The sequence below is a fragment of the Psammomys obesus genome, unplaced genomic scaffold (genome assembly GCF_907164565.1).
Source record: "Psammomys obesus unplaced genomic scaffold, mPsaObe1.curated_primary_1811, whole genome shotgun sequence".
NCBI lineage: Eukaryota > Metazoa > Chordata > Mammalia > Rodentia > Muridae > Psammomys > Psammomys obesus.
The window spans coordinates 18908491-18921254 of NW_026596079.1; the positions used below are offsets into that span (position 1 = coordinate 18908491).

Consider the following 12764-nt stretch of genomic DNA (forward strand, 5'->3'; position numbering starts at 1 on the left):
GCAAGCAAGCAAGCAAGCAAGCAAGCAAGCAAGCAAGCAAGCAAGCAAACAGTCAGTTAGTCCTGTGGGAAAAATTGAAAAAGTGAAAATAAATGTAAATATTATCTATACAAGTAAAATGTATACAATCACATTTTATCAGAGATTTAACTCATTTAATGAAGAACTGTGGGTGGAATTTCTTGATAGCAAAGCTGAAAATGGAATCTTTTATTCTATTTCCCACTTTTCTGTTTCATAAGCTTTAACCAGTGTTTCCTTTTGAATAGGGCTAGGGGGTGGTTGCAGCTCAGCAGTGGAGTGATTGTCTAGCAGGCCAGAGGCCCTGAGGTCCATCCCTAGCACCTAGAAAAAAACCAAAACGCTGAAACTGATCACTGATACACACACATATATAGCATTCATATACATGTATAAGGAAAAAAGCATATGAGACACTAGTTAAAATTATCCAGTCAAGGTCATCAGCAATAAGACACAATAAAAGGGTAACCAAAGTATGTAAGATGTAAGATGCCGACAGAGCAGGCAGGGCCTGATTCTCACTTGTGCTGGGCTCACACTGCCATAAGCCATCGCTGGACCTTCTGTTGTAACATGGGCTTTTAAAGGAATCTGCAATGAATATATTAAATCCGTAATGAACGTCGTAAAGACGCTTTCAAAACTGGTGTCAAAAAGTGACTTCAGAAAATTTTTATTTTAATTAGCAGTCATTTTTTGTAGAAAAGTAATAAAGTTTATTCCTACTGGGAGAAGCAAAGGCTTAGAAGTTAATGAGCATCAACTGCTATTTTAGGTGAATAGCTATGATAAGATCATTGCCTGCATGATTATTCATTACCAGATTTGTGATTTTAATTGCTAGATTTTAATGATTATAAAATTGTTCTTAATGAAACATGTCATTATTATTTAGATAATGTCACCTCCTGACAACATTAAGTACTTAGAAAAAAACTTTAAAAAAAATCAACAAAATGTGCAGGCGACAGAATGGGGGCATTGAGTTCAAGGGGCTAGACTCGTTTCCTTGTGGAATATGAAAACTCTAAGCTTTCTGCACTTGTCATTTCTGTTGCCATGACAAACTACTGTTGGCAAGGTAATTTGTAAAGTAAGTGTATTTAGCTCACAGTTCTGGACGGCTGAGAACACAGGCCTGGTCCTTGGGCTCTGCTGAGTCTCTGGCTCCACCACCACACAGTATCACAGCGGAGGGCCTACTTCCTAGCTATGCAGGGAGCCGGAGAGCTGCAGAGCAAGGCTTTCTGGCGTTTTTCTCTAATTCTATCACCTTCCCTTTCCCACGTCCCTTCTTCTCTCAGGGTTCCTAAGAACATTGTTCTAAGGATAGAACAATGCAAGGCTCTGCTACACACCAACACGGCCACAACTGGGACACATTTCCAAGACGCACACCTCAGGGAGGTAAGCACATCCAACTCAGCATTTTCTGGTCAGTTTTGAGAGGTATGACCAAATTAAGAAACTCAGGCCTTCTCTGTGGTTGAAGTTTTGCCTACCATATGCAATACTTTGTGTTAAAACAAAACAAAATTGAGAAACTAAAACAAGAAAGGTCCAAAGCCGGAGATGGCAGTACATTCCCATAATCACAGCATGCAGAGACAGGCAGGGTAGTAAGTTAAGAACAGCCTGCGCCAATAGTAAGACCTGATGTTACTACAAAACCAAAACCAGAGCAACAGCTAACACCCAGGAGAGTAATAGTAACAGCGCAAGCCAGGTGTATAATTCCCAGGCACATAAGGGGTGCTCACTGTATAGAGTGCCGTGCAAGAACCTTCTTAATGAAGTACTTTCTGATAGGCATCGTAAAGTTGTTCTCACATACACATGAACAGAAGTGATTACAAATACAAGGATATATTCCCAAGTACTCCCACTCGGCATCACAAGAACCAAGAGTTACCGCTTTCCCTCTTGTTATTTAAATGGAGCCTTTACTTACCTTAACATCAGGCCAGACTCTCAACGAAACTTGGGTATTTCACTATAAAGTTAATTTCATAATGACACTTTTCATCTGAAACAGTGACCCATTCTGTTTTTCTGTGACAGGTTCCAATTAAATCACAATGTGGTGCCATGAACTGCCTTGCAGTGAGACAGGTTTGGATTCATACCAAAACCACTTCATAAGCTATCTGACACTGGGCGAGTGATCGATGATTAAGATTCTGAATTTCAGTCTCTCCTTTTGGAAAGCAGCATGAAAAATCACTATTAAGCCAGTTCTGGTGGACTATGCTAGTACAATCTCGGCACTTGGGCGCTCTGGGCCAGTTGGACCCCACTTCAAGCTCTGAACCAGCATCAGCTGCAGGCAGAGTCTGTCGTAAAAAGGAAGAAGGAGGGAAGGGAGTGAGTCAGGGCATGGGGTGCAAAGCTTTCAACAACTGGCATCTATCACTGCCCATTTTTGGTTTTTGTTTAAGATAAGGTTCTCACTAAGTTGACCAGGCTGGCTTTGAATTAAAAATCCTCCAGAGGATTGGTTCTGTGGGTAAGGGCACTTGCCACCAAGCCTGATGATCTGAGTTCCATCCCTGGGACCTACATGGTAGAAGAAAACACTGACTCCCGAAACTTGTTCTCTGACCTCCACATGCATACCATGCATGCTTGTGCATGCGTACGTACACACACGCACACAGTAAATGCATAAATGCAAAACCTATTTTAAAAATATCGTATTATATTTTTTAAAAAGTCCTCCTGCATCAGCCTCTGGAGCAGCTGAGCCCAGGATGTGCACCCCTGTGCCCGGCTGACTTCTAGCACTGTTCCTACCCTATAGACAAAATGCAGTGCAAAGCAGCACTTATTTCGAGAGGCTGGAGGCATAGCTCCTCAGCAAAGCACTGGCCCAACACATGGCCCTGGGTTCACTTCCCATCCTCCTCCTAACCCCCAAAAGAACCCACAACACCCAAGAACAACAAAACAACACTTTGAGATCAAAGATCCATGGTCACTTATTGGGATGTCTTAGCAACGGAGATGTTTCAGAATTAGCGCCACTACCAATTTGAGACGGTTCTGTGATATGAAACATACCACACATGCTATACATACCCAGCCACCAGCTCATCCTCCCACACATCTGAGTTTTAGGTGCTGCCAGTTCAGTTCAGATTAGACTGCCAGGTAAGTAAGGTCAGATTATACTTTGCTATAAAGTGAGTTAAACCCTCTGAGTTTTAATGTTATTAAAAGAAAAATAGTATTACTCTCGAGATTTTAAAGAACACATCTACAGGCTCAGCTTGCAGCACAGTTGGTAGAGAGCATGCCTACCTTGCATGAAGTCCTGGGTTCAGGCTCCAGCACTGTATAAACTGAGCATGCTTGCACATGCCTGTAACCCCAGCACACAGGAGACAGAGGCAGGAAAATCACAAGTTCAAGGCCATCACTAACTACGAAGGTAGCTAGATGATAGATAGATAGATAGATAGATAGATAGATAGATAGATAGATAGATAGAAAGATAGATAGATGGATGATAGACAGACAGAAATGATAATAACAATTGTACTAAACACTGTAAAGTACTGAAGTCAATGCTGAGGTAGTGCTGCTACTGTTTTGATCTTACAAGGGGTAAAATACCTTGTGGAGAAGATTACCAGGAATCTGCTCAAGCCTTGTGACTAACTTCTTGCTTATAATAAATACAGAGGACAGAAAACAAGCTAAGCAGTGATTTAAGGGTAGGACCAGTGCAGGCTGTGAGGCTTTTCCCAAGACCACTGACCTTTAAAAAACAACCGTTATCACAGGAAAAACAGAATGAAACACTGTTTTAGATTAAAAGTGCCACTATGACATTAACTTCATAGTGAAAGGGTCATCACTGTAAATAAAGGTTACATTTAAATTACAAAATCAAAACCTGGAAAAAAAAATCCTGTCAGTAAAAATTTAGATTAGAATTCAAATTTTATTTTGGAAGACTGGGTTATAGTTAACGTCCATTTCTAACACTGTACAACAGGAACAGAAACTATTTGGCTATCTCCAAATTTTGCATAGTGGACATTCAAGTTAGTTAGGAGTGAAGAATCTTTCCATTTATTTTTGAGGCAGGGCTTCACTACATAGCCCTGGCTGGCTTGCAAGCGGCTCTGCAGATCGGGTTAGCCTTGAACTTGGAGCAATCCTGTGGTCACCTGAGTGCTGAGGTTACTGGTATAAGCTGCATCCCAGGCTATTTTACATTTTAAACATAGAAGGGATATATACTTTTGGCTTTGTATTATGTTTATTTTTGTGCATGTGTGTTTGTGCTTGCACATATGTGACAGCACACCTGGTGGTGAGAGGACAACCTGCAGGGGTCACTCTCTTCTTCCATCCTGTGGGTCCCAGGGATCAAATTCAGATCATCAAGCTTGGTGGTGAGTGCCATGACTTGCTAAGCCATCTTGTTTGCCCAACTGTCTCTTTTTTTTAAAGAGTTTGCTGGCAACTTACCAGATACAGTGTTTTATTATTTTACAATATACTTACATGCATGTATTATAGCAACTCTCTATATAATTATATAGTACATAGATAATATATATAAATGTATAATTTTTTAATGTTTATTTTTTCATTTTATTTATTTATTTATTTGTTTGTTTGTTTGTTTGTTTATTTATTATGTATACAATGTTGTCTGCATGTACACCTGCACACCAGAAGAGGACACCAGATCTCATTATAGATGGTCATAAGCCATCATGTGGTTTCTGAGAATTGAACTCAGGACCTTTGGAAGAGCAGCCAGTGCTCTTAACCTTTAAGCCATCTCTCCAGTTCCAATTTTATTCTTATACTACTAAAATCTGGAGACGTTTTTAAGTGAATATCTGAGTGACCAAACAATGTTCACACTGACACCCAGTGAGAAGAGCAGAAGGCTTCTTGTCATTATTCCACAACTATCTCCATTGAGGGCTCAACTCCTATGTCTCTCTGCTTTGGAACTTAAAATTCAATCTAAATGCTAAAGCAATTAAAGAAGAGAAGACCTACTAAGGCATTTGGTCCACATCTCTTATGAATACTTGGCTACAACTTCTATCTTCTTCTTCTTTTTAATTATTAAAAGCACACTAAAGAACTCTGGGATTTCCATAGAGACCCATGTAATAAATTTTTAGTTGACATGCATTATTAGCTGCTCATATTAAATAATGAAGAGAAAAAAGACAACAGCACATTACAACCTAGCCTAAATAAAGCAATTAATGTCACCGGGGACAAAGATACTCCTGAAAATAGTATTTAGCTAATCAGAGTGGGAAAAAGCTAAATCCTGAAAGCAAATAAGTGAATCTTTTTAAAGGTATCATATTTATATATGGATTATTAATTAATGATTAAAAGGAGGAAGATACATAAAACAGGCCTTATACAAATTATTACCAAATAGTTCAAATTACATGAGTTTTACAATAGAAAAAAGCCACAGTAAAAAAATTCAGACATATCATGAGAGGATAGAGTAAGTGAGCAATGAAGTGATGCTATAGGTTTCTGTAATTACGCATTAAGAAAAGAGTATAAAGAAATGTAGCGAGATGAAAAGAATTCAATGCATGAGATTGCTGGCTCTCTCCAAGCGGACATTCAAGTTAGTATTTCGTATGCTGGATCTAGTCTAGCAATACTGAGCACTGGTTTGTTTCTGAGCACACCATTCTCCAGCTAACCTTCAGCTCACCAGCTGGCAGTCATCTGGTGAGCAAAATGCTAATGACAGTCACTTGGTGGACACTAATTAATTGCCCTGCTTTATTCTGGTTTCCCTCTGGATGCCTAATTGGATGTATGATACATTTTTTGGTCAACTTACTCCTTAAAAATTTGGCTTCACTACGTAGGGATTTTATTCTTGGGTTATCTTTTCTTCTAAGTTTAGGAAGCAAGCAGACATTGCTACCAGCAAAAGTCACATGACAGTTAAGACTTACCATTTGCTTAAGATCAGATAGTTCTAAACCCAAATATTGGTGGAAATTACCTGGATTAATTAAATGAACACAGTGTTCATTTAATGGTCATTCCCATTGTGTGGTTTCCATCATGGAAGAGTCAATTCAATATGGCCTCATCTTTTGTAAGTTTTACATGTTAAAATTAAAAAAAAAAAAAAAAAAGAATCCACAATAAAAATTACATTTTCATCTCCTTTGGTTAAAACAAACAAACAAACAAACAAACAAAAAAAATCAAAGGATATGATGAAAACTTCTTGGGACCACCACACACGGGTCCCAAGTGCATGCATCTGTTACACTCAAATGATGTGTAAGCACTTCATAGGTCAATATTCTATTAACAAAGACTGCAACCATGATGAGTCAACGCAGGCTTCAGTACTTGAGGACAATGATGTTTGCATTTAAATTTACTTTATGCGAACATGAAATGGACTGTACAGCACAGTAACATATTAATGAAGGACTCTAGATGACAGGCATCCTTGTTTACCATGAACTTCTTATAAATCTGCTCTATGTTTAAAGTTGGTCATAGCAAAATTGGAAAACATCTTAAATGTTTTAATGTTAACGCAAAATGTCTTAAGATATATCACTTGTGACAGTGGAAGTTTTATGCTACAATAATTTAAAAGAATTAAAGCATATATTAATTAAACTTGCAAGATGACACAGTAGTTAAGAGCATATACAGAGGACCTGACCCAGCCCCCCTCATTGGGTAGCTCACAACTACCTTTAATTCCAGCCCCAGGGAATCAGACGCCTCTGGCCTCCATGGACACCTACACCCATGTGTAGATACCCCCATGCACACATATACACATAATTAAAAATAAACTAGAATATTACGCATATATGCACAGATATGTATACACACACATATGTATATATATTCCCTGCCCATCATCCTTCTCTGCCAAATGGGACTTAAGGCCTATGGGTCACAGGAGGTCCTTAGGATAGACACCTTGTGAACAGTTTGCTAACCTAAGGACTGTGGATGGAGTGGTTGGCAGAGGCAAAGCTCACTTCCTGTGTTCTGAACATAACCGTAAGCAACACTTAATCCAGACCTACTGTGCCTGTGCTGTGAGAAGCAGCTACTGAAGACACCTGAATCATATCTACCACATCTCCTCTGAATCCTGACCCAGAGACCAGTGGGAGAAGCCCATACCAAGACAGTCACCGACCTTCTGTATCCCCACAGACTGGAGGATGTTCAGCTTTCTTTTCCTCTGGAAAGTATCCAAGTCCCAGAGCTGAGCTGTGTCAGAGGAAGTCGTGATGGCGTATCTCCCGGATGCGTGCACAGAGATGGAACACACTGACGATTCATGTCCTCTCATGCAGCTAACCAGCTCCTTAGTGACTGGAGTGAAATTCTCACGTCAGTACAGCACCCTCACTGACACACAGACCACTCTGAACACTATGCACGGTCTGATTCAGCTGATGGACATAAAGGGGTTAAAATGGCACCTCCTTTAACATCAGCAAAGGTGGGAGCCTGTGGCTAACATTTACCGTGGGGTGCCAGTAACATGCAGTCACGGATGTTTCAGGTGAGGCTACAGAGGGCTTAAGAATAGCCTCAGTGGGACACTAGAGCTTGGGTATTCATACGGTAACAGTTTTATGTTGCAGAATGGTATGTCTGGGCCTCTGTTTGAGGCTATGGTCTATACACTGGAAGAGGGGAAGAGATTGGACGGGGCTAATTTACGTTGTTGTAAGAATCAGACAAGAAATGGGGCTTAAAAATGAGAAAAAGGCAACAGAGAAAAGGAACAAATTCAAAAACCATCAATAATGGAGACACACATCTACACACTGACCTACTGCACTCCAAGGGTCCTAATTCAGCTATACAAGCAGCTGGTGATGCTGTCAAGTCATATGACAAAGACAACAGATTTGGCATGGTGGAAAACGGGATAAAAGATTTAAAGAACTGATATTGCCAGGCATAGTGACACACACCTGTCGCCTGTGAGCACTTAGGAGGCTAAGGCAGGGAGATCACCATAGGCCGGAAGTCTGCCTGGGCAACATAGTGAATATGAAGCCAGTTCTGCCCACACAGAGAGATCCTATTTCAAAAAAATGAATTAAATAAAGCCACACAGATAATAAGAATTAAAACTGAATTTGGGCCTGGTGTGGTGGTATAGTCTGCAACCTCAGCACATGGCAGGCTAAAGCAGAAGGGTTCTGCATCTGAAGCCTGGGCTACACAGTGAAGTCTAGGCAAATGGCTACATAGCAAAACTCTGTCTCAAACAATCAATCAATCAACGAGTCAATGGAAGTTTTGACTTTGAGGTAGTCCTATATCTGCATGTGTACAGGAGAAAACAGGATGGTGGAGAATATACCAAAACTATTCATGATAAATACTACTGAGTGACTAAAGGTTTTATTTTATCCTCACACTTTTGTGAATATTTCTAAGTTGTCTATATCACATCAGTTTTGTGATCTAAATTCCTCCAGAAAAACGGAAGTGAGGAGAGAAAGCAAGCAAGATATAAATCTTAAAACCACTAAGATACGAAGGAGGTCAGAACTGAAGACAAAACAATGAGTTCCTTAGGGAGACAGCAGCTTCCAAACACTTGCCTAATGTCTGCGATTGTTACTCATTCCTTCCTGTTGGTCTGCATGAAAGGAAAAGAGGGAGGATAACATTGTGAGCTTTTCATAAAGCTACAGTTAAATCACTACTTTTCAGTTCAGTATTTTGTCCCTCTCAGCTTATGGAGGGGAAAAAAAAATCCCCCCTTTTAAATGAAGTGCAATTTGGTTTTTTTGTTTGTTTGTTTGTTTGTTTTGTTTTGCTTTTTTTTTCCTGATGTTGAATAAAAAACTAAAAGCTGGCAACTACGCTTTTGTCTAGGGGTGGTGCCCTGAGATTGCTTCCTTTCAGGACAGCATGTCAAGTGATGCTGCCATTGCTCAGGTCTTGCTCAGGCAGCCATACTGCTGAGGTATCCTGGATATAGTAGCTTCCTTGGTATTTCTAGGAGACTCAGTCTCACATCAGACTTCCTGGCCAATCCCAGGTTTTAAGTGCTCCTGGAAGTGGGATGGCAGGTAATCCAGGGGCTGTTAGAACCTTGGATACAATCTTTCTATGGTGGGGATAGAAGGCACAAGAATCCTTGTTTACTAATGGATGCTGTGAGGAAGCAGGATTTGGCCACAAAGAAAAAAGGTGACTTGGAAGTTAGAAACTAGAGATAACATCTAAGGACCTTAATGGGATGTCAGGTTCCATGAGAGAGTAGGCTATAAAAAATATGGAGTTAAGAGAAGAAAATGGTGGCATCCAAGGAAGCTAGTTGTAAGAATGGACAAAGACTTAAAATTTTTTAAAGAATTTTTGTTCCGGCAGTGCTGACTGGATTTCTAGGCACTACTTAGATAACTATTTCTGCCCTCTGTGTGTGGAGTGTAGCAGAGTCCAAGCTCAAACTGCCTGCTTTGCTTTATATAAATCTGGAACCCTGATCAAGAAATTTCACTGTCTCAGTTTCCTCATCTGCAAAATGGTGATCATAACAACATCCATCACAGTGGAAATAAATTAGTTATATAGAGTCAGAAAATAGCCCTTGTAAAAGAATAAATACAATAAAATTATTTATTGTCACTATTATTAATATTTACATCTTTCTAATTATTATATACCATCATTTAGTAATAAAAAATACAATTAAATTTTTTCTTTTCACTTGTGATTCGCTTAATCTATAAATCTCCAGAATGCCAACTTAAAATATTTATATAATTTGCCAGTTGTAATTCTGCCATATTTCCATGAAATGTGTGGGATTTGTTTGTTTGTGTTATTTTAGAATACCAGTATAGTAAGGAATTTGGCTTCGAAAGAGAGAAGTCTCATATTTGTCCACACTCAGGAGGTAATCGTTAACTCCTGGAGCTTCCCACATGATAGGAATATTCTAATTATTCAGTCAACCTTAACCACAAATAAATGGCTTCTGTTAAGGACTCAGAGCTGGGGCTGGTCTCACCAGAAGGACCAGCAACATTAATAGACTGAGCATCAGGAAGGCAGGAGAACTAGAAATGGGATTCAGCCACATAGACAATCCTTCAACCCTGGTGATAATAGGATGAGAGATGTTACAATCAGATCGCCCTCACATCTACACACAGGCACTCAATTAAAACTCCTGACACCAAAGCTTGAGTGAGCCTCCTGCCTCAGCAACATCCAGCAGAGTCCTGGCATGTAGATGCTGGGAGGGTAACTCACCACTGAAGACAATGGAAGCATCCTTTTAGAAGCCTCCTAGATGTTTCCCTAAGCATCTCTCCCATTGGCTGGCTCTAATGTACATCCTGTATTGATGCTGTAGTCAGTCACATGGACAAACGATTGCTGCTGAGGCTACACAGACTAGTAAGGGCCTTGCAGCCTGTGGGGCTACAGTTTGCTCTGCTTCAGAAGACAACCAGGAGGACTTCTTACCTGTATCAAAACATTTAATAGAATAATCAGCTAATGCCACAAGGAACTCAGACTTCCTACGAAGATTAAAGGCCAGAGCTGTGCACGCTTGGGCTGTTCGCTGAACAAGATTAAACCTATTAAGAAATAGTTGCGTTAGTACCAGAAATTCTACCAGTGACCAAAAACTTTACAGTGGTGGAGACCCTAGAGGGGAAAATGAGACCTAGAAAATGGTGGGCCAAAAATAGACATGAAGGTCTAGGAGACTGATTGTAAATAATGAGGGTATTTCTGCCATGTGCAAAATGCCAGGGGTTGAGATTTACATCTCAGGAACCATGCTAGGGAAAGTGGATCCCATTTCCACAATTGGGAAGTCATTGTTAAGTTTTAAATTTTTTGTTATTTCTTGTTAGTAAGTTGTTAATTGGGAAGGCATTGTAAAGTTTCTGTTAATTTATCATAGCAGACTTACAACTGGCAAATGTCTTTTAGGAAGATGCTTCTGGAAGCAAAGGCAATTGACAGATGGAGGGATAGAGAAGAAAAGACTAGTGCTGTAAGAGCAACTAGAGAAGACCTCAGGCCTCAAGGATACAAGTACACAGTAGAAAGGACACCCAGGACAGGCTGCTGAGCTGAGAGAGCCCGGCAGCTAGTAAGCATGGGGGAAGAGAAGGAATAGGAGCTTCTCACGTGTAGAAGGAAGAGAAGAACTGGAAGCCTACAAGGGTGGAGCAGACCAGGGGGACTGGGAAGGGAATGTGACCAGGGTACATTACATGAAATTTCCACATAATCAACAAAATATGTTAAAAAAGATTGAAAGCCTAAGAGTTTATTGTGATTAAATTAAAAAATACGTAGTGAGTTCTTAAAAGAGCTTGGCACACAACTAGAATTTCATTTACAAAACATTAAACTTCTGAGGTTAGGGAAAGGGCACAAGCTTGAAGGTAGGGAATCTTAAATCTTATCTTAAAGATGTTGAGTTTAAGGTTCCTATATATCATTCAGAGCTATGGGGTCCAAAAAACTATTACACAGGCCATATGTATAATTTAAAATTTTCTAGGAGCTAGATTATGAAAAAGATATGATTAATTTTAATATCCAAAACTTTATCTCAATGTTTAAACAAATGTTCCATTTTTCTTTCACACTAACTCTTTAAACTCCAGTGTGTACTTTAGCATTACACTTACAATGTATCTAGTTACCTTTCGAAGGCTCAAGAGTTGTGTACAGCTAGTGGCTATCAGAGTAATTCTAGAAATAAAATCTTAAGTCAATAGCACAGACACGACACCTGCTCATGTAAACACCCCAGGCTCCGCTGGTGATGAGATTACTAAAAAGAGACTTGAAATAAACAATAAATAAGTAAGAGCACAGAAGGACGTAATCCCAGGGCAGGTACCCAAGCAACACCAAGTACAGGGATAAGCATTGGAAGCCAGGAAAACAAGGGACAAAATGGTCAGAGAAGTGGAACAAACAGCAGGGTGTAACTCGAAGCTGAAAAGAAAAGGGGAGATGTAAGCATTCAATCTTTCAATACGAATGAAATTGAAGAGACCACTGTGTTGGATAAGAAAGACTGAAGCGCAGTAGAGTGGGCTTAACAACCATGCCTGGTTTCATGGCCCCGCTGCTTACTGCTTAGTTCAGCTGTAAATGTTCATCCTAAAACACACCACTTAGGTCTAAGGATTATTTTGAACTGAAAACAATTAAGAGGCTGAAACAAGCAAAGTTCTTTGCCTTTTCCGGTATTGATCTGTCTGGTCTACATAAATCTGAACTAAGTTATATGATGTCCTTCCTCCCCTGTAGGTCACAAAGGACAAAAGTTAATTAAAAGGATAATTGTAGGTCCTTTTCATCTTGGGGATGGTACTGAAAGGGTTAGGCTAACTTTGTAACCTATTTGTCTTTTAAAGCCTATAGTTTTGAGTTTTAGGTCCAGGTTAAGCTAAAGCCTCTTAGTACCTTTCCAGAGAATGGAGGAATGTGACCCTACCTGTGAGGACATATATAAAAAAAGGCAAGCAAGCAATGACCTTCACTCAGCAAAAGAAGGACCAGACCCTTGTCTTTGAGATAGCGTTTCTTAGCAACAGACCTAGACTTCTTCTGAGTAGCTTTTGACCTCCAGCCAAAAGTCTGTAGCCCCTAATCTTCAAGGATGAGCTAACCACCCCCACCTTCAATTGCAGCTGCATCCACACTTGGCAGGACTGGCCAAGCGTGGATGC

The 12764-nt window shown here is 40.0% G+C and overlaps 1 protein-coding gene across 1 annotated transcript in view; it reads right to left on the reverse strand.

Moving 5' to 3' along the window:
* Positions 1-12764, reverse strand: part of Tbc1d31 (TBC1 domain family member 31) — a 62288-nt gene that overhangs the window by 41069 nt on the left and 8455 nt on the right. Inside the window, exons 3-4 of the mRNA XM_055626675.1 lie at positions 10525-10640; positions 7217-7395 (exon numbers count right to left, since the gene is read on the reverse strand). Of these exons, the coding sequence (XP_055482650.1) occupies positions 7217-7395; positions 10525-10640 (295 nt within the window). The remainder of the gene's footprint in view (positions 1-7216; positions 7396-10524; positions 10641-12764) is intronic.